This window comes from Homarus americanus, unplaced genomic scaffold (genome assembly GCF_018991925.1).
Source record: "Homarus americanus isolate GMGI-L3 unplaced genomic scaffold, GMGI_Hamer_2.0 scaffold34921, whole genome shotgun sequence".
Classification (NCBI taxonomy): domain Eukaryota; kingdom Metazoa; phylum Arthropoda; class Malacostraca; order Decapoda; family Nephropidae; genus Homarus; species Homarus americanus.
Genome location: NW_024741901.1, coordinates 19426578 through 19449077, shown reverse-complemented (window position 1 = coordinate 19449077; position 22500 = coordinate 19426578). Strand labels below are relative to the sequence as shown.

The 22500-nt window shown below is 43.6% G+C and overlaps 2 protein-coding genes across 2 annotated transcripts in view; both read right to left on the bottom strand.

Moving 5' to 3' along the window:
- LOC121876324 (probable glutamate receptor) overlaps positions 1-21102 on the bottom strand; it is a 33746-nt gene extending 12644 nt beyond the window's left edge. Inside the window, exons 1-3 of the mRNA XM_042381382.1 lie at positions 21003-21102; positions 20595-20737; positions 20168-20317 (exon numbers count right to left, since the gene is read on the bottom strand). Coding sequence (XP_042237316.1) covers positions 20168-20317; positions 20595-20671 — 227 coding nt within the window. The 5' untranslated portion in view covers positions 20672-20737; positions 21003-21102. The remainder of the gene's footprint in view (positions 1-20167; positions 20318-20594; positions 20738-21002) is intronic.
- On the bottom strand, positions 12926-17828 carry LOC121876325. The gene is made up of 5 exons (XM_042381384.1): positions 17595-17828; positions 15440-15620; positions 14452-14551; positions 13792-13921; positions 12926-13153 (listed from the first exon to the last, which is right to left on the bottom strand). Exons 1-5 carry the CDS (start codon positions 17820-17822, stop codon positions 13064-13066), a joined length of 729 nt encoding a protein of 242 aa, XP_042237318.1. The 5' UTR covers positions 17823-17828; the 3' UTR covers positions 12926-13063.
- Positions 21103-22500: the final 1398 nt, after the last annotated feature.

Here is a 22500-nt window from a genome sequence, read left to right as displayed (position 1 = left end):
CACCCGCCGTCATTCATCCTTCGTCACTCACCCGTCATCACACACCTACAGTCACTCACCCTTCGTCACTCACCAGTTATCACTCGCCCGTTAACACTCATCCGCCGTCAAACACCGACCGCCACTCACCCGCCTTCACTCACCCGTCATCACTGATCCACCGTCATTCGCCAGCTATCACTCTTTCACCGTCACTCATCAGCCGTCACACACCCACCGTCACAAACCCACCGTCACTCACCCACCATCCCTCACCCTTCGTCACACACCCGCTATCACATACCCACTGTCACTCACCCGCCATCACACACCTTATGTCACTCACCCGCCATCATTTACCCACCGTCACTCACCCGTTGTCACTCACCCCGTCTTCACTCTCCCACAGTTACTCACCAGTCGTCACTCACCCTTCGTCACCTACCCGCCATCACTCAACCGCCGTCACTCACCCGCCGTCAGTCACATGCCGTCACTTACCCTTCATCACTCACCCTCTATCACTCACCCTCCATCAATCATCCGCCATCACTCACCCGTCGTCACACACCCTTCGTCACTCACCCACCGGCACTCACACGCCATCATTCACTCGTCGTCACTCATCCACCGTCATTCACCCGCCATCACTCACCCGCCGTCGCACACCCTTCGTCACTCACCCACCGGTACTCATCCGCAATCATTCACTCGTCGTCACTCATCCACCGTCATTCACCGCCATCACTCACCCGCCGTCGCACACCCTTCGTCACTCACCCACCGGCACTCACATACCATCATTCACTCGTCGTCACTCATCCACCGTCATTCACCCGCCATTACACATCCGCTGTCACACATCACACCATCACTCACCCACCATCACCACCCACCGTCATTCACCGCCATCACACACCCTTCGTCTCTCACCCCGCCGTCATTCACACACTCACCCGTCATCACTCACCCACCGTCCACCCTTTCACACACACCACAATCATCGCCGTCACACACCCGCCGTCACACACCCACATCCACCGCCATCCGTCCCCATCACACACACCGCCGTCACACACCCACCGTCATTCATCACACCCGCCGTCACACCCACCGTCACACCACCGTCATTCACCCGCCATCACACACCCGCCGTCACACACCCACCGTCATTCACCGCCATCACACCGCCGTCACACACCACCGTCATTCACCCGCCATCACACACCCACCCGCCGTCACACTCACCCGCGTCACACACCCGTCACACACCCACCGTCATTCACCCGCCATCACACACGCCGTCACACACTCACCGTCATTAACTCGCCATCACACACCCGCCGTCACACACCCACCGTCATACACCAGACATCACTCACCCGCCATCATTTACCCGCCATCACACACCCGCCATCACTCATTCATCGTTACTCACCCGCCATCACATACCCACCGTCATACACCAGACATCACTCACCCGCCATCATTCACCCGCCGTCACTCACCCACCATCACTCACCTACCGACATTCATCTGTCATCACTCTCCCGCTATCATTCACCTACCGTCACTCACCCTTAGTCACTCACCCGCCATCATTCACCCGCCGTCACTCACCCACCATCACACACCTTGAGGGAGACTGTGGTGGAGGTGGCCGACCCCGTCCTGGACATCCTCAGCTCTGACACATGAAACAGCCCCGTAGTAGAAAACTCACTCGACTCTACCTTGATGGCCTGTGACGGTGATAGAGAGACTGGCTATAATGTGGACCTAACCTAACCTAACCTAACCTAACCTAACCTAACCTAAACTAAGATAACTTAACCTAAGTTAATTTAACCTGATGTAGCCTAACATGACTTAACCTATTCTAACCAAACTTACCATAACCTAAATTAATTTTACGAACTTAACCTAACTTAATCTAACCGAACCTGACCTAACTTAACCTAACCTACTCTGACTAACCTTATAATCTCGCCTATGCTAACCTAACTTAACCTAACCTAACCTCACTTAACCTGAAGGCAAGACACTCTAACCTAACGTAACTTAACGTAACATAAGTTAATCTAACCTAACCATGACCATACCTCCTCCAGAAAGACTGAGATGAAGGAGCCGTGGTTGATGATGGAGAAGTTGAAGAACCACTGATGGATGTCAAAGGGGTAGAGAGCCAGGTTAAAGTCACACATGTAAGACACCATGAAGTCCTCCACCTTCAGGATCTTGGCGTCCCCCTGGCCAGAGTACACCAGACCTGTTGAACATGATATTTTTTGGCTAATATTAGCTAAGCCCAATGACATGTGTCTCTCCAATCACCTTCCTTTCACTACCACCAAACGTAAGGACGTAGAGCGAGGTGCGATATGATAAAGGAGTATAAATGGAACTCAGGGTTAAACAAATGTGATATAACAAAGGTATTTAAATTATCCAACCAGGAACGAACTTGTAGCAATGGTTTTAAATTAAACAGTTTAGCTTTAGGCGCTAAATAGGTAAACATTGGTTTAGGAATAGATTAGTGGATGAGTGGAACAGGTTACCAAATATCATCATTAAATCGAACTCGCTGGATAGCTTCACATATAGGTTGCATGAATATATGAGCGATAGGGGTTGCCTAGTATGGGACCAATAGGCCCGCTGCAGTTTCCTCCATTCTTATGATCTTATGAACTGTGGTTGGTCTGAGACAAGTTTGGGGTCGGGTAGATTGAATTTTAGCTTTGTACATTAGATTAGTTTAACAAACATTAAGGTAGGGTGGCTATGGTTAGGTTAAGCTTGGTTAACCTCGAGTTAACAGTGATTTGTTACAACACTTCCAATGATCACTTGAGAATTAGGGAAGATGTCCACCAGAAGTTTCAACACCGTAGACAAGGCAAAGTTTACTTGAGGTAATAACAGTTAATTAAATTGTTATCAACTAAGTATGGTAGAGGGTAGGTAAAACAAACAGTGACAGTCATATTATACTTAAAAATGCTTATTTACAACCTGTACAAACAATAATCATAATGAGTCCTAGGAGCAGGTACAAAATTGTCATGTATTCTTACTAAAATCACAGAAGTACATGATTATACATTAGGTAAACACTGGTAAGAATGATAGAAGGTGATTCTCTGTGTATTGGCACTAAGAACCACGTAAGTAAAGACAATGATTCTCTTATGTTACAGAAAGATTCCCTCGTATTGGCGACAGTCTTATAAATACACAACTAAATGACAGTAAGGTAAGTTTGTCTCGTCACTAGTTGATCGGTGTTTCACAAAAAGTAGGGGGCTCTTAGAATTCAGTTATTACACACAGCATAGCTAAGGCTTGTACAAGACCCAGAGGACAGAAAAAAAGTAAGGACTTAGTATTTACGATGAACCGATATGTAGGTTGGACGCACGAAGGACTCGTAGCAGTACTGAAGAGATGACCAGTAAGCCGAATACTGTATGGGTTTTAATAGTAAGTTAGGGATGTGAGATAGTGAATGACCCCTCCTACAGAATTAAGGGTATTATAAATAAATTAGATCATGATAGGTGATGTTATGTCACTTTCGGATAGGTTTGTTACGTTGAGTTTCAGTTGAATAGATAAGGTTAGGTAATATTATCGACTCACGCGCAGCCATTATCCAGCTCGTCATACTCCTCATCATCATCATCATCAAAACCCCTGTACTCCAATAGTCCTATGGCGATGGACGAGCGGTGACGGGGAAAGGCAGAGATGGCTGCCGGAGTCTCTAGTCACAACTCTGAACATGGGCGGCACTGATAAGATGGTCGTTTATGCACTGGGATCTAGGCAGCAGTGCAATCCCGTCCTGTCTGTGCGACGGAACAGCCATTTTTGAGGAGCCACTCTGCTCACCCCACATGGGGAGGGGGCAAGAAAAGGTGCCCTAAACATAGCCTGCCTAAATACCCAACCTGACTGGACAATTACACCCAGTAAGGTCATTCTTATGCGGTTGAAAACACAATCCTAATCACAGATCAAAGCAAAAATAAGTTAAACAACTTCTTATGGTCACTGCATGGAATGTCAGGACCCTTCTGGATGCTGGCACAAATGAGCATCCTGAAAGAAAAACCGCCCTTGTGGCAAAAGAGCTGACTAGGTATAACATCGACATAGCAGCCAATAGTAAGTCCCCCCTCCCAGATGAGGGCCAACTCACAGAACGCGGGTCTGGCTACACCTTCTTCCGGAAGGGTAAGCCTGCTGCGGAGAGAAACTGCATTTATGGAGTTGACTTTGCCATCTGTCAGTTCATCCTCCACAGGCTAACCGAAATGCCTATTGGGGTCAAAGAGCGCTTCATGAAGCTCAGAGTCCCACCTAATCACTTACATAATGCCTTATTCATCAGTGCATACGCCCCAACACTGGATGCAGAGGATGACATCAAGGAGGCCTTTTACGCCGACCTTGACAGAGTGCTAACCTGTATCCCCAGAGAAGATTAGGTTGTGCTCCTTGATGTCTTCAATGCCAGAGTTGGCAGAGATGCTGACACTTGGCAAGGACTCATAGGGAGAAATGAACTTGGCAAGTTTAATCCCAACGGCCTACTCCTCCTCAGCAAGTGTGTTGCACACAACCTAAGTATCATCAATACCTTGTTTGGCAAACAGACAAGTTCAAGGGTTCGTGGCAACACATACGATCCAAACACTGGCATCTCCTTGACTATATCATTGTCAGAGAAAGAGATCGACGAGCTGTCTTCATCACCTGAGCTATGCGTGGCTCAGACGACTGTGACACTGATCATCGGCTCATCAAAGCCATGCTCTCACTTCATGTTTCCCCAAAATGGCGAAAAACAAGCCTCCAGAAGAGGTTTTAACATTAATTGTCTGGAGGATCCGGCAGTAGCAACGTGCTTTCACAGAAAAGCTCGAACATGTGCTGATAAACAACCTAAATCCCAGGGCTGAATGGTGTATTTTCGACAATGTCATGACAAAAACCTGCAGAGAGACCCTCGGCCAGATCGAAAGAATACACCAGGAATGGTTTGATGAAAATGACCCGGAAAACAATGTACTCGTCAATGATAAAAGTCTGCTTTAACTGAATGGCTGAACAACCCTTAGTCTCGGACCAAAGCTGATACCTTAGGCAAGAAGAAAGAGGCAACCTAGCACAAACTTCGGCAGCTGAAGATCGACTGGTTTAAAAATAAAGCACGTGAAGCACGAAAACTTGCACATCAACACAAGATGCACGAATTATTTAATTCCACTAAACCATTTTATAGGTCAATCACCCGTGGTGTAGCCCCCTTCCGCTCTTCCGACGGTGACTCCCTAATTAAAGACGAAGAAGGTATGCTTCAGCACTGGAAAGAGCACTACCATTTGCTGTTCAACCGAAACATAGATGTGAATGTCCTGACACCCAGCATGTCCATGAGCATCCAGCATGGACCTATCACAGCTATCCTGCATCCCTGGATGAGGTAGCTACTGCCATCAAACAGATGAAAAATAACAATGCCTCAGGGCCTGATGGAATCACAGCCTAGGTGTATAAAGCAAGAGGACCTCTGCTTACCAGCCGTCTCCACTCTCTCCTGGAGAACATACTGGAAAAGGAAGAAATCCCCCCAAGCTCCTAAAGACGCTTCCATTGTCAATATTTATAAGAACAAAGGAGACCAGTCAGACTGTGGCACTACCGTGGGGTCCTCCTGCTGTCTGTAGCTTGGAAGATCATCGCCCGAGTCTTCCTAAAGAGACTTCTTCCTGAGGCAAAAGACTTCACCCAGAATCTCAATGTGGCTTTAGACCATCACGTAGCACAACTGACGTGATCTTTGCTGCCCGCCAGATCCAGGAAAATTACGAAGAACATCGTCATTACCTGTACATGGCCTTCATCGACTTTAATAATGCCTTCGACCCGGTCAACATGAAAGGCCTCTGGTGGACCCTCAGCCATTTTTGCTCTCCACCAAAATTCATGATCATTGTGAGGCATCACCATGATGGCATGAAAGGCAGTGTCCTGCACAATGGTAACCAGTCCGAGTTCTTCCCCATCCAAACGGGGGTAAAACAAAGATGTGTACTGGCGCCAACTCTCTCTTCTATTTTCTTTGCTACCTTCCTTACTCGTGCTAGTGCAATTTAGCCTTCGGGGTGAACATTCTGTACCGGATGAAGGGTCTTTTCGACATAAGACGAGTCCAGGCAGGAAAAGAGGTGTCGGCAGCTTCCATTACTGAACTTCAGTATGCAGACGACCTCACCCTTGTCGCTCACACTGAACACGATATACAGGAGATACTGAACACCTATGCATATGCGTATGCACACTTCGGCCTTGAGGTGAAAGTACAAAATACTCAGACTCTCTTTAAAGCTGCCCCTGGTTCAGGCACACCTCTACCATCCATTCAGCTTAACTGTACTACCCTCTATAATTTTACCCACTTTCGGTATCTCGGCCACCACCTGTCCACCACCACGGACATCGATAAAGAGATTCAACATCGTATCAGATGTACAGTCTCATTCAAGATTCTTGGAACACTGCTAGAGACAACTGGCAACTCAAGGCTGTTTGTTTATTATAGTACGTAGTATAATATAATACGAATCAACAAAGTCTAACAATTAAATTAAGCAACGGGGCACTAAGTAACCAATCACCGATCACTTTTGCATTTATTCATAATTTTTACTATGTACTATAGTAAATAAACAGCCTTGAGTTGCCAGCTGTTTCCAGCAATGTTCGAAGAATCTTGAACGAGACTGTACAAGTGTACATCTCAAGCCTTTAGCAGACTCCCTACCAATGTTTTCAGCTGTTGGGAGATAAAATTATCTACAAAGTTGCATGTATTTCGAACAGTGGACCTTCCTATCCTGTTATATGGCAGCAAGACAATGGTCAGATACAGTAGGCACCTCAAGGCATTTGAAAACTTTCATTAACGTAGTCTACTTTCAGTCCGCCGAGTTCACTGGGAAGACAAGGGAACAAATGCCAGTATTCTCGCTGACACCAACTGTAGGAACATCCATGAACAACCACGTTTGGTTGGCCATGTTACTCGCATGGACGAAAGTAGACAGCCATAGCAGCTACTTCACAGTCACCTAACGAAGAGTAAATGCAGTGATGGTGGGCAATTGAAAAGTTGAGACAAACCTGAGAAAGTGCCAAATCGACTCCCTCACCTAGGAGACGATTACTCCACACCATGACGGTTGGAGGAGCACCACACGAGAAGGTGTCAATACTTTCGAGTTAGACCGACTGCAAACCATGGCAGACAAGCGCCAACCCCGGAAAGACGCTGCTGCCGCCGCCCTTCCCTCACTACATTTTCCCTCTACATGTACGTACAACATCTGTGATCGACACTGCCGGTTCCGCATTGGCTTCTCTAGTGACCTCAGAGCTCACCAACGTAGGTAAAATCCTTAATAACTCATATCATTTTATCATAGCTGGAAGATCATCATACTCGATTTCGAGTGAAAGCAAATTAGTAGTGGTATGTGTTTGTGTGTGTGTATCAAAATTTCTGCACACAGAAGACACAGGTAAAATGGTTGTTTATGCATTGGGATCTTGGCAGCAGAGCAATTTGGTGCTGTCTATACGACTGAGCAGAAATTTACAGCTCACCCCACATGAGGAGGGGGCTAGAAAGGGTGCCCTTAACATCGCCTGCCTAAAACTTACCAAACTGGGTTGATTCACAGAATAGGAGTTAATTGCTATACCTTCGTCTGGAAGGGTAAGGCCTCTAAGAAGATGAAATTGCATTTACGGAGTTGACTTTGCAATTCGCCAATCCATTTGCATATGCTGACTGAAATTCCTGTTGGGGTCAACGAGCGCCACATAACTCTTGAGTCCCACTGAACGACACACGTCTTGATTCCTTCATTATTGTACAAGCCCCAACACTAAATGCAAAAGCATGATATCAAGGAGGCTTTTCACACTGACCTTATCAGAATGGTAGTCTTTATCTCCAGAGAAGATAAAGTTGTGCTCTAGGGCGACTTTTCATTGCCAGAGTATACAGAGATACTGAATTATGGCATGGAATCATAGGGAGAAACGGAGTGGCACTTGTAATCCCAATGGCTTACTCCTCCGTAAGTGTGCTGAACACAGATATGACCAACACCATATTTAAACATTGAAAGAGATCGACGATAAGTCTTCCTTACAAGAACCATGAGAGGCTTAGACCAATCTGAGAATATTTTTCTTGGCTCATCAGTGCAAATGCCCCCCTTCATTTCGCCTCAAAGCGGAGAAGGCAACGAGCCTCCAAAAGTAGCTAACCACCAAATGACTGGAGGATCAAGTGGTTGAACACGCATTCAGGGAGCAGCTCGATGAAGGACTTATAAACAACCTAACACCGATGTGAATGTCTTAACTCCGTAGAAGGTCCGCCCAGTGCACCGGAGCTTGCCCGTCATGAAGTAGCTTCCGTCATCAGGCAGATGAAAGAAAAGAAAAACACAGGACCTGATCGCCAATTATTCACTGGCGACGACTGTGTCGGTGATATCTGCTCAGTTTTTTGTTATGTAGACAGCAGAAGACTGCAGTGATGAGGCCTTGATTTCTCCCAGTGTCGGGTTCGGCACATACTAGGTGTTTATATACGAGGTGTATATAGAGTCTTTTGCGGAGGGCTTAAGCAAGCTTAACATATCACGCGGAGCATAAGCTGCTGTTACACGATATGTACTCAAATGATGCAGAGACCAGGTTGTATTGAGCCGCCATGCCGGGCAGACTTGGTAACTTACCCGGTGGACCTCGGGCAGGCCAGTCTTCAGGGGTTTCACTATTCACCCCACTGCTTGTTGCTCCACTAGGCAGGGGATTAGGAGCAATTTCTCTCCTCGACTTTTCAATTGATGAATTATCTTTTATTTAAGTGATTTATGCTTGCTAGTGATCATTGGCAAAATTGTGGTAGTTGATTCGCATACTGGAAATGAGATAGTTGTAGTCCATGTGAACCCTTGAGGTCTATTTAGCACTTTGCTTCTCCATTTTTCTCTCCACATTTTCTTCACTTGTCTTAGTAATGTTAACTTCCTTCTCATTCGCCTTTGTGTGAAAGGTCGCCATTAGATCCAGCTTATCTTTTGATATATGTATGTTGTGGATTTTTGTACAATCGAAGCACCAGAGACCACATGACTCTGTTATGGCAACACTGACCATTACGCCAGAATGACATCAGCTAACTATGAGTTTTCCCAAGTTATCTCTAGGGCATGCCCCATTTCCTCACCTCCCTGGCTAAGAGTGGTGAATCTCGTGCCAGCGACATGTATCTACTAAATACGCCTAAGTCCAAAACCTCACAACAGTCCAACAGCTTCAAAACAATCCTTATATCTCTCTACCTCAGCCACTGACTTCCTTTGTGCACAAATACTCTAAAAATAATGCTGAAAACCAGGACTTAACTCACACCACAGTGTTGGAGAGAATCCCACTTTCTTTGACACTGAATACTGATTCTTCTGATAATCAGTGATATTTTGATTAGTTAGAATAATACTTGTTTACTTTTTACGACAAATGCATGTGGATGATATAAGTACTGAATTTCGAAGAATAAATTGTATATCATACGTTTTGTTACTAATTTGCTCACCAGCATTTGGGATGAATACTAAGTGATACTTCTGTGAATGGAGGAAGAGCCATATAATGAGATTAAAATTGATAAATTACTAAATTAGTTGGGCCACAAGGCCATGCGGTGTCACTGTCCGTATCCTTGTTTTACTGAATACATAATACCCATGTTTTACAGTAAATATAATACCCATGTTTTACAGTAAATATAATACCCATGTTTTACAGTAAATATAATACCCTTGTTTTACAGTAAATATAATACCCTTGTTTAACAGTAAATATAATACCCTTGTTTAACAGTAAATATAATACCCATGTTTTACAGTAAATATAATACCCATGTTTTACAGTAAATATAATACCCTTGTTTAACAGTAAATATAATACCCTTGTTTTACAGTAAATATAATACCCTTGTTTAACAGTAAATATAATACCCTTGTTTTACAGTAAATATAATACCCTTGTTTTACTGTAAATATAATCACTGTTAATGGTTATAAGTTAGTATTTCTCAGTCCTGCCTCAATTTGCACAGTATAGTGAATAGTTCCCTTGGATGTATTCTCAGTGTTATTATATTAATGTCGTGTTCAACTATCGGCCCAAACTAGCATGAAGTGTCTACATGATCCTGGTCTGTTAACCAATGCCTTTATTTCGGAGGGTCGAGATGCCAAGGGATTGAGCCACAGGGGCCTGTGTAGGACCTGTCTATTGTTTATGATATTGTTCTTAGTTCATTATTTCCAACATAAGAGGTTCAGGCTTCGGAATGTGGGGATTCAGTAATGGCGTTTATACCTGAGAGTTTCCCTGGACCACAGAGGTGTGTTATTTTCACCCAACACTATATGATAGAGGTTAATGTTTCTCTTTTGTTCATAGAACTTGGTCAGCAATAACCGATACTTCAACACTGAAGGTCAGGTCCGTCATATAGTGTACGGGAGGAGTACTGTTCATATACAGAGGTGTTATATTTTGACTTTGACTTTTGTTATACCACAAACAGAAGTCATCAAGGTCACCATCTGTCGAGGGGGTGAGATATGTCTCTCTTATCCCAGCTGATAATAATATAAAACCACCTGACCGAAAATTGTCTTAAAGCCAGATATTATTTGGTAAATATAACGAAAAACAGAACAAATCTAAGTCTATTCTTATGGCAAAATTTTAGATGTGATGATTTTATTATAAATTTTGAGTTGTTAACAAGATAGGTAAAGTTACTTCAGTATAGTTAGAGCCCAATATTTAGACTACAGTTCCATAAAACGTAAACTTATGTGGGATTTAAACAATACATTATAACTTAGAGTCAACAGATCCAGTGCGATGAAACAATACAACTTGGTGAAGAGACCCGGCTGAGAGACTCCTAACCAGCGAGGTCGCCTGGCACGGGGTCACCTCCTACAGTTTGGAAGTTGTTAAATACAATTCTATCCGAAACTTACATTTATATGATCACAATAAAAAGTTAACATAATATTTTCCCTTTAGCAAAATCTTAACTGTGCTACAATTATTTTAACAGGTAAAGATGTTGTTGCCTATGCTAACAACATCAGTGAAATGTTTCCCGAGTAAAGTATTAACAGCATCTAGGGGAGTCGTCTGGAAGGTGTTCCAATACATAATGTAGGTGAAGGAGGACCTCACCTGAGTATCACAGTACCAGGTGTGTGGGTGGCTTAGGTTAGGTTAATTAGAGAAGGAAAATTATATTTGACTTATGTGAGAATGGTTAAGGATGGTTAGGTTAGGTTAGACAAGACAACGAAAAATAGCATATTTTTATTATTAGACAGACTAAAGACATTATGTTAGGCTAACATTACAGTGAAAGTTTCATCAGAAAAAGTAGATGTTAAGTTTAATTTAGTAGTGTCAACAGATGTACACGAGGGACAGTTAACCCCTTGTGTACTGGTCACCCTCTGTGCTGAAGAATATTGTTTGGGGTTAATCAAATTACGTATTAAAGGTGGGGCTCCCATAATGAAAGTGTTAAAATTACTGTGATAAAAAAGAAAATCTCTAAATACTACTACTACTACTACTACTACTACTACTACTACTACTACTACTACTATGGCCTCCAGCCTCCCCCAATAGCCACACCTTCGCCACCATTTATTTACCTTAATATTAACTATCCTAATACATAAGCAACTATCCTATCTGTGTTAAATTAGTTGAGCCGCAGATCGATGCGGCATTCGGTGACTGTAGCCTCATAGTCGATATCTGCAGCAGTTGACGGAGTAGGGGCAGAAGCTCTCGTTCCCCTGAGGCAGAGCAAAGCCGACCGAAGGAGAGAGAAGGACAGTCGACATCTCATCCAGGCTGTGACATAACTTCTGGGCTGCTGCTTCTGTTCGGAGATCAGCTCCGCGAGTCTGGCGTAGAAACATCTTGCGCTTGGGCCCATCCCACCAGAGGTTGTGAACACTAGCGGAGTGAAGCTGCCTTGATCGACATTTTGAATTCTCTCCCCATATGCCCTTCTCTTGTCGTTCTCGTTCCTCCTATGTGCAGCATCGAGAGCTAGGTTACGGTGACAAACGGCCATGGGATCAAAAATCCTGATGTCGAAGAAGGCTCGCTGTCCCCGCGTCCAGAATCCTCGAGCACTGACGTCCACACGGGCTTCGTTAGATGTGTTTGAAGTCCTGTGTTGGAGGATCTCGCCATCCAGTGGAAGGAGGGTCGGTTCTACCATGACGTCCCGGCAGGTTTCCTTCAACATATTTGCTGTGAGATCCCTTACCTCGTCATGCCTCATGCATATGAAGAAACCATGGCGTGATCATCATAGGAATAGACACACGCATTGGGAGGGCAAACCATCTACTGGCCAACCGTACCTTAGAGCAATGGCATCTGTAAATTCCTGAAACCATTTGCCCTTACCGTAGTTAACCAGCGAGGCGCCCACCTCCTGCGCTAAGCTATTTTTTTGTCAGCTAGCAATAATTGTGCAACATTCATTTTGGCAATCTGTTGTAAATACTACTACTACTACTACTAATACTACTACTACTACTACTAATACTACTAATAATAAATAATAATAAATAATAAATAATAATAATAATAATAATAATAATAATAATAATAATAATAATAATAATAATAATAATAATAATAATAATACTGATAATAATAATAATAATAATAATTATAATAATAATAATAATAATAATAATAATAATAATAATAATAATAATAATAATAATTATAATAATAATAATTGTAGCAATCAATACCAGTTTAATGAATACATTTGACATTGCACGCTGTTCACCAGCCACCGTTCGCGAGGCTCGGTTCATTAGCTACTGTTTTCCAAGGTACCGTTCATGACCTCTCGCTCACTAGGCACTTTTGATGAAAATTACACAAAAACGTCGTTGGCGAGAAAGAGTTCAAGGCAGAAGGAGGCGAAGGCGAGAAGAAGACCAGCTGCCAGTAGCACCAGTGTACCCTGCAGGAAGTACACGTGTTAGTGCTTTATTATCACTACTAGCTGGAGTACCCGGGGCTGGCCGGATTTACTTTGCTGAAGTAAAGTTAACTTAAGCAAAACAATTCCATCAGGCGCCGCTTCTCCCCCTCCCAATTACACCTACCTTCAGTTACGTAACCGTAGTAAGTTTTACCCTTTTATGCTAAGATGTAGGAGGGGAGAAAACACACACACACACACACACACACACACACACACACACACACACACACACACACACACACACACACACACACAAACACACACACACACACACACACTAGTATTAATGACCGTAGGCCCCCAGGGGCCAACCCCTAGTCCTAGTGTTAACAAGGCATCTCATAGCCCACGTCCGTCCTTAGACAAAATTAAGTACACTTGCAAAAATAAGCAAACTAAATGTGAGCTCTGTCTTAAGAACTGTGGCCGTGTAAAGTAATTAAACGGGAAAAGACGAACGAGTTTGTAATAAGGAAGCTTCACCTTTGTGAGTTGAGGCCGACCACTGGGGCTAAACACTCGAAAATTTTACCTTAGTGATATTTTAGGGATACATGTGTATGTCCATGACAAATTTCAATGAGTGAGTGAGTGAGGATAAGGTAGGTACTCACCCAGAGGCTCTTGAGTGTGAGAGCCTCCTTGACTGTGATCTTGGAGGGTGAAAGGCGACAGCTGGTCATGAAGGGAATACTATTAAACAGCCAGTGTTCGTACACCCCAGACTCCACCAGTCCTCGTAACCTACAGAAAACAATCACTATACAGGGTGTCTATATGTTAGCTGACCCAATTTTAAACATAATGACCTCAACAAATATTACAGAGAGAACACAGTACACATGTGGAAGTCTGAGAAAAATAAAACCTTATGAGTTGTTCATTAATTCTAATAAAATCCTTAGCTGTATATATAATGTGTTTATGGTTATTAAATTTTAAGTTGGATTAGATACTTTATGAACCCTGTATAAAGAAGTAAACAACTATATAAGCAATGAGAAAGACAGTTATCACAAGTGGAATATTTATGAATTACCTGCTCAGTACATATTAAGAGCTGACTACGTTATTTCATCGTAATATAAACCAGCCTAATGCTCGCTTAATTTAACCTAACAAAGCTAACGTAACCACACCTTAAAGGTAACTTAACCTAACCTAAAGGTGACCTAACCAAACCTAAAGGTAACCTAACCTAACAACATGCCAGGCTCAGAGGCAGGACCAGATGATGGTTGAGGATTTTATAAACAAGGTCGTGTGTTGCTCACCTGTGGCTCATGGCTGGTACGATCGGGTTCCCTTTCTGGCCGATCATGCAGTGGTGGGTGGTGAAAAATGTCTGACGGGCCTTGTAGAAGTCACACTTTCCTGCAACAACCAGCAAATACCAGTGTTGTTATAACTAAAACCCACAGCCATTTATTGATAATAATTTATAAGGATCTTTTTCGGATAACATTAAGACACCCCAGTTTATTTCAGCTGATGATTAAACACTAATAACAACATGAAGGGTTAGGTTAGGTTAAGTATGGTTAGATTAAGTTAGCATTAGAGTGTTTCATTATTAGGTGAGATTAGCTGGGGTGTCTAATCTTCATCTAATCCGATTTTCTGCTAATGGAGCATCATGGAGAAGACAAATACAGAAGCAAACACATGAACAAAGTAATCTTCATCTTATTGTTGTCTTTGCTGAAATGAAGATGACTAGAAGAATGTTACTAGTCGACTGTTTACACTAATGTGGTTGTGGGTGTATGTAAGAGAGACACAGGGAAGAGAACAGCTGAGAAGTGTAGAGATCAACACACCGCAGAGGAAGATCTTATTTTGTGGTGTTCAAATAGTATATGGTTGAGTGAGCAACTAATAGATCTGGGATGGATCACTAAAGTAATAATAAAATATTATGAACAAATTGAACATTAAACTACGATGGAAGAGTGAGAAACAGATCAATGGGCAAGTGTTTTGGTGTGAAGGGAAGACGGGAGTCAGCACTGGATTACTGATTTAGACTCATCGTTTCACACACGATTTTACCACAAACTCCAGAAGGCAGAGTTACATCCCATGAAGGGAACAGGTCTCTGAAAAAAGATAGGCATTTCAGAGGAGGAGAGAGAGTAACAGATTCCCAAAAGACACCACAGCTCTCTGAATCAGTTTAGGCAAGATCACAGATAAGCTGGTGCTCTAGTATACAGAGAGAAGAGTATATTCTGTGAAACTGGAACATGTGTATCCAAGTACCTGTTTTGGCGAAGAGGTTAGCGATGAGGAGGTCGGCCGAGAGGGTGGGGCCGATGATGACGTGACGCTGGTGACGCACGAGTGTGTTCATGGACTGGTCGTTGTCCTTGGCCAGCTGGTACAGCACACGGCCTACGTACTTCAGGTCATTCAGGTCCTTCAGATCACCGGATTTAATTTTCTGCGAATATTTAGTAAGAGGTCTTCTTATTATTAAGCTCATTTACTTCAGTAGACGAGATTTTTTACAACTTTGTTCACTGTTCTTATGAATGCATTATCAAAGTCACTTCCAGGCAGTTCCCAGCAGTATCATATTCAGATATGCTGATATTCTTGTACATACTAAATCTCATCGTGAAATGCAAGCCACCCTGAACCACGTACACGCAGTCTGCAAGAACCTAAAGTGTTCAACAATGAAGGTGGTAATGGTAAATGTGTACCCGCCTTGTTTAAGATAGGTAACAACACTATTGTCTATGTTTCTTCTTTTAAATATCTTGGTGTTTCCGTCCCTTGTACAGTCACTCATAAAAGTTCGTGGGGGTCTCCGTGTGTGTGGGTGAATCCCATCTTCACCCTTTTCTGGACGACAGGTCTCTGGGCACGGGACAATGCACACACGAACATAAATGGTGAAACTGTTGTAACTGTGTTCAATTAAGACCTTTTTTTGACAGGAATATTTGTCCACGCAAATATTGGTTTATGTCATATAATGTTTACACATTTCCATTTGTGTTACAGCATATGAAGGTTAAAATTGTCGTGGGCAATATGACCACAGTCCTCTGTTACCTGAACCATAAGACGCTTCGATATGTGAAGACGAAGCAATACCATAGAGCGGGAGTGGAGGAGGAGGGGGTAAAGAGGAGGTCTTGCCAGGTGGAGACTAGACGAGAGGGGTGAAGTGTTTAGCTGCCGCTCTGCTATACTAATTGAGGTAAAATTCTTATATTAATAAAGATGACAATGTTATGTTATATATGTTAAGCATACGAAACTTTCACAGTTCCGTTCTTTTAATTCGACCGATTACTCTCTATAAATGGCTCGGTGTGTTTGCTCCAGTAGACTGTTGCCTTAGACTCGGGACTGTTCAATTACGACGTTGGCCAACCGCTTCACTGCTCATTGTTTCGAGTCTTCGTCTACTTCGAATGTTTTATTACCTATTATTCAGAATGGGTTTGTGTTGGATATATAGAGGAATATAAGAAGAAGATAAATTATACTCCGTTAATGGTAGATACTGCCTGAGTTGAACTCTTAACGGTTAACAATATTATTCACGTGGATACGAAGCAAGTTTTCGAACGGATTGGAATGCACCTCGACCTGCACTACCGTCATCTCTGCTGCTTAATTACTGCTTAGAAATCAAAGGGGCTCTAACCTTCATATCTTATCATAGAACACTGAATGTGTAACCTGATTATGGCTAACTGATTGACAAACATAATCCTGTCTGACCTGATTACATAAGAGACACAGTTCTGCCTTGTGTGTGTGTGTGCGCGCGTTGTCACATCGCTATACACAGACTCGCCGTCCAGAAAGAGGTGGGGACTGGACTGGCGCACACACACACGGACCCCCACGAACTTTTATGAGTAACTGTACCTGCCATACAACAGCTGACCCGCCAATGACAGACTGAAACCTTTTAGAAGTGTAACGGCGTACAACCTACATTATGGTGCTAATATTAGAATTGTTAAAACAAAGTACCCAGGCTATATAATAGATCTTTGATGGACCACGCACCAGCCCTGGACCTTCGTGGCGGTAAAGATATTAAAAGGCCCGAACAAAAATGCAAAATACAGCCTTCAGAATTATACACAGATGTGAATAACAGTGTACGGCCAGATACTGCCTCACACTGCTGTACTCACGCAGTTGTTAATAAGTCACCCTCTATGTACAGAACTAAACAAACAATGTATATGTAATACTCTGTAACAGTCAATGATATAATATCCTGACCACTGGGGTTTGTTAGACACACCACTTGTGACCTCTACTTTGTAATCCTTTTGTGCTACCGCTCACAGGATGACTATATGGTGCGCAATAAACTAGCCGATGTACGTAGTAAAATTCAAATTCATGGTTGGGCTCTACCAGGTACTTGGCAGGCACTCACTGATATGATGTCTGTGAAGATGGTGTCGGGTTTCGTGATGACGGTGACGGCCGAGTCGTCGACAACGTCCCTGATAGATTGTAGGGGCTGAGGCACGTGACGCACCGCCAGGAGGGAGATGAGAGTACCACTGTAACTCCACATCAACATCATAGCCACCACCATCCACCCGCCCACCACCAGCCTCTCCCGCCCACTGCTTGTCTTCATCGACAGATCTGGAAACATTCAAACAGATACTCATAATATAAGAGATGTGTGTTGTGGGTGAGGAACCTTATATACGTGTGTCCTGTAACCGTGGTACTTGTAGAGCTGTAATATAAGGCGACAGCAATGACAAGAATGGAAATGTAAGTTCCTGCCAGACTAGTTCCCCCAAAACGGTGTGACTGAGGACCAAACCCTCTGATTTTTTTTTATGTTACTACAACAAATGGTAATTATATAGGACTAAAACACGAGCGAAATTGATTACAGTGGATATTGTTGTAGTTTGTGGAAATATGTTAAAAATTTAATATTTTTCAAATAAACTTTACATAACTTTTGTGGGTATGAAAAACAGACCTAACCAACCTAACCATGCAAACCTACCTAACTTTACCTAATTTTCTTGCGTGAAATTACTATATGGTGAAATTTGAGGCATTTTCTGGATGTGAGATGATAAGGCCGCATCCTCACTATGCAGCCCCGGCGGTGGAGTGATTTATTTTGATGGCGGGAAACGTCCAGCCACGGCGTTAAGGAAGTAATGAATAAATTTCTTTACAGTCTGAAGGCAAAAGAATTCCCGCGGTGTGGACAGTCTCTATTTAAAGGAACAATGCCGTGGTCTTTGAACAATTGAATGGATCTCGTTGTCTTTATTCCTAAATTCGCCAATTATGTACATGTAAGTCAGGCGACAACCTTCACACGACATGCTGAAAAACAACTGCCCCGGGCGCGGTAAAAGAGCCTCAGCTAAGCGAGGACTTACTACGGCCCGCAAAACAAATTAGTGCACGCCTATTCGCTGAATTATCTATGAAACGAACAATTTCCACAATAAACGATTATCATATCAGAACTCACCCATGAAAATAATGTAAGATGAAAAACTAACTCCTATACATCAACCCCAAAAATATATTTGCTTTGAATTATTACTTTATAAATAGGTTACATAAAAAAAATAATAACACAAGTATTCGAAAAAGAGAGAACACAGGTAATCCTACATACATCACCTAAATGGAAATATTAATACATTAGAAAATAATTTTTATAAGGACACTATTGAAATAAATGACATACGCATATTTTTACGCACAACTAACCTGCCAATTAGAAACTATTTTTCCTTCACTTCGCCATAGTATATTACTGCTATTCCAAGATATTTGTTAACACTAATAGCTGTTGACTCCTCTATCAGTAAACTGTACGTCTTCAGAGTAATTTGAATCAAGAATTAAAGTACTCAGGAAGATTTAAGCACAACCGACAAATGTTAAAATGACTAAAATTGTTGTAATGAAATAGAAAGTTATATCATCCTATTTAAGTTCAGTATAAGAGGCGCTACAATGACCAAGACACTGGGACGGGTGAAGGTGTCATGTGTTCCTGGGATACTAAAGACTGAGCGACAGTTTCCGTATACCAATTACCGTCTTGAAATGTGGAGCTCATCTGTAGACTGTATAGGGACGGTCATAGAGTTAATACAAACTACTAATGAATAAAATCTTTCCTTCGATAACACACTGTCTTAACTCCATTTAAGTAAATTATGGCTATGTTAAGATAATAAAATATATGTTATATAAATTACATCTAAGGATTTAAAGCATTACTGGGAAATAAATATTTTATATTAATTACAATATGGCACAAAATACCCTGATGGAGGACAATTCGGACATGTAGGAGGAGGAGCTGTGAGGCCCATGACAGGTGAGTCCAGGTCTTGGGTCTGCTGCCCAGGACCACCACCGCCAGACAGGCCACCAGGAGCGCCGCCACCAGCGCCGCCCACACCAGCGGCGTGAAGGGGTACAGGAACCCCCAGGGGTCCACCTCCGGCAGACCCTTGCTCGCCAGTATACTACGGTCGTCGTAGTAAAACGCGCGAGTATAATCGACAACCTTAAATCTGGCTTCGGAGATTCCAAAAGGTCCCAGAGCGATGTCCACCTCCTGTGGGGGAAGACAATGTTATTGTTGTTTGTGTCTCAGTGTCCAGTTTTTCTTAAGTGAAGGAAAAATAATGAAAGTGCATTCATATATACAGATATTGCGAATTTCAAGTTCATTTGTGTAGCTTAGGAAGTACTACCACCAACACTTACCTGTCTGCTCACCTGCCCGACCATACCAGACCAAGTACCATTAGACAGCTCGGCACCAAATGCCCCGTCACCTGGGCCTACAATCTTGTACCTGTGAGAAGATGACCATTATTATCATCTTGTGTATGTTTCTATTAAGAGAGAGAGAGAGAGAGAGAGAGAGAGAGAGAGAGAGAGACCTATGTTATACTGAGCATGACAAGAATGAATAGTGTTAAAATATGCATAACTTACGTAAAGTTAAGGGAGTCGGCGAGGGTAGTGAGGACATCTGCCATGGGTCCGCCCAGAGTGAGCTCTCCCCCTCCGCCCACAGCCTCCTCCACCACTATATGGGGAGGCCAGTGTACCGCTGACACCTCCAAGAAGGCTCCATTCTTAAATCTGTGAGTGTGACGTAATAATGACTAAAATGATAATCATAGATTCAATGACTATGATATTGACAAAGATAACCTATGTAGCGTAGCATAAAATTGTTATCATAAATGATCATAATAATGGTAATCTGTGCAGCATGTCATAAGAATTATAAAAATGCTATGATATAAATGATAATGGTAATAGGATTATTATAGACGGTGCGCAGTGGGTGAGTGGATACAGCGTTCACCTTCCATCTCGAGGGACGTTAGTTTGCACCCCTGGTCCACCCTGTTACCTGTAGGTGCCGGGGTTCTCCTGGAGTCCACGCACCACGTCCGGATCCTCAAGTACTTTCCTCAGGGGCAGAGCCATCTCTCCTACCTGGTAACACTGTGGTCACTCTGATCTACCTTGGTAGCAGTCTGGTCACTCCTTGAACTTGGTAACACCAGCGACAAAATCAGTAAAAATAATAATAATTATAATAATAATTATAAGGCTTCACTTACTGTATAGTGCACAATCATCATAAGAATTAAAGCTTTGTTTATCATAATTTTTGGTCATTGTTACAATCACAACCACCACCACAACCACCAGTACTACTACATTCACCACCACCAGTACTACCACATTCACCGGAACCATTACTACTACATTCACCACCACCAGTACTACTACATTCACCACCACCACCACTCACCTACAGCAGCTGGAGTGTGGGAAGCTCACCACTTCACTGCTACACATCCACTAAGACCCAGGCAATGCGTCACACTCTATTTACACACACTGGAGGCGTTCATTACACCACCGTGAGGGAGAGTCGGACATGCGCCTCATGCCACCTATACGGTAACCTTATCTTGGAGAACGGACCTGTCGTGTTACCGGTGTCTCAGCCTCACACAGATTGATATTCTTAAGAAATATTATCAAAATATTTTGTGGGGTACATCCCCGTCAGCCAACGCCACCCCCGTCAGCCACCACCACCCCTGTCAGCCACCACCACCCCCGTCAGCCAACACCAACCCCGTCAGCCAACACCACCCCAGTCAGCCACCACCACCCCCGTCAGCCAACACCATCCCTGTCAGCTAACACTACACTCCCCAGCCACCACCACCCGTCAGCCATCACCACCCTCGTGAGCCACCACTATCCCGTTAGCCACCACTACTGCCATCAGCCAAACCACTCGTCAGCCACCATCACTCTCCATCGGCCGGCACCACCACCACCCTCGTCATTCTCCACCTCTGGCAGCCGCCAACCGTTAGCCACCACTACCCCCGTCAGCCATCACCACCCCCTGTCATCGTGTACCACCCCTGTCAACCACCACCACCCCGTCAGCCACCACCAACCCATCAGCCACCACCACTCCCGTCACCACCACCCCCGTCATCGTGTACCACCACCCACCACCCGTCAGCCACCACACCCACCACCACCCCGTCAGCCCCCCACGTCAGCCACCACCACCCCGTCAGCCACCACCACCCCATCAGCCACCACCAACCCTGTCAGCCACCACCACTCCCGTCAGCCACCACCACCCCGTCATCGTGTACCACCCCGTCAGCCACCACCACCACGTCAGCCACCACCACTCCCGTCAGCCACCACCACCCCGTCATCGTGTACCACCCCGTCAGCCACCACCACCCACGTCAGCCACCACCACCCGTCAGCCACCACCACCCCGTCAGCCACCACCACCCACGTCAGCCACCACCAACCCCGTCAGCCACCACCACCCACGTCAGCCACCACCACCCCCGTCAGCCACCACCATCCCCGTCAGCAGCTATCTAAATTAAACTTGAATTACCGCTACAGATATCAAGTTTATTCAGTAATCATAAAGATACGAGTTATATTAAGTATTGTTTCAGTATTTTCTTGACGTAATAATTTATTTATACTCAATTTGTTGTATTAATGTTTTATAAGTTAATGTTTGTACTAACAGATCATTTAAGTGCTGGACTCGAAGTTAAATATCTGCTGCCAACACCACTTAAGTTAAAGTTAGGATAGAGTTAGTTAATATAGATTAGGTTAAGATAGGAGAGGATAATTTAGGTTAGGTTAAGTTAGGAGGTTAGGTTTCGTATCGCATAATGCTATTCTCGATAACATATTTAGATTACAACCATTACAACTACTATTATTAACACTAGTGTACTATTGCT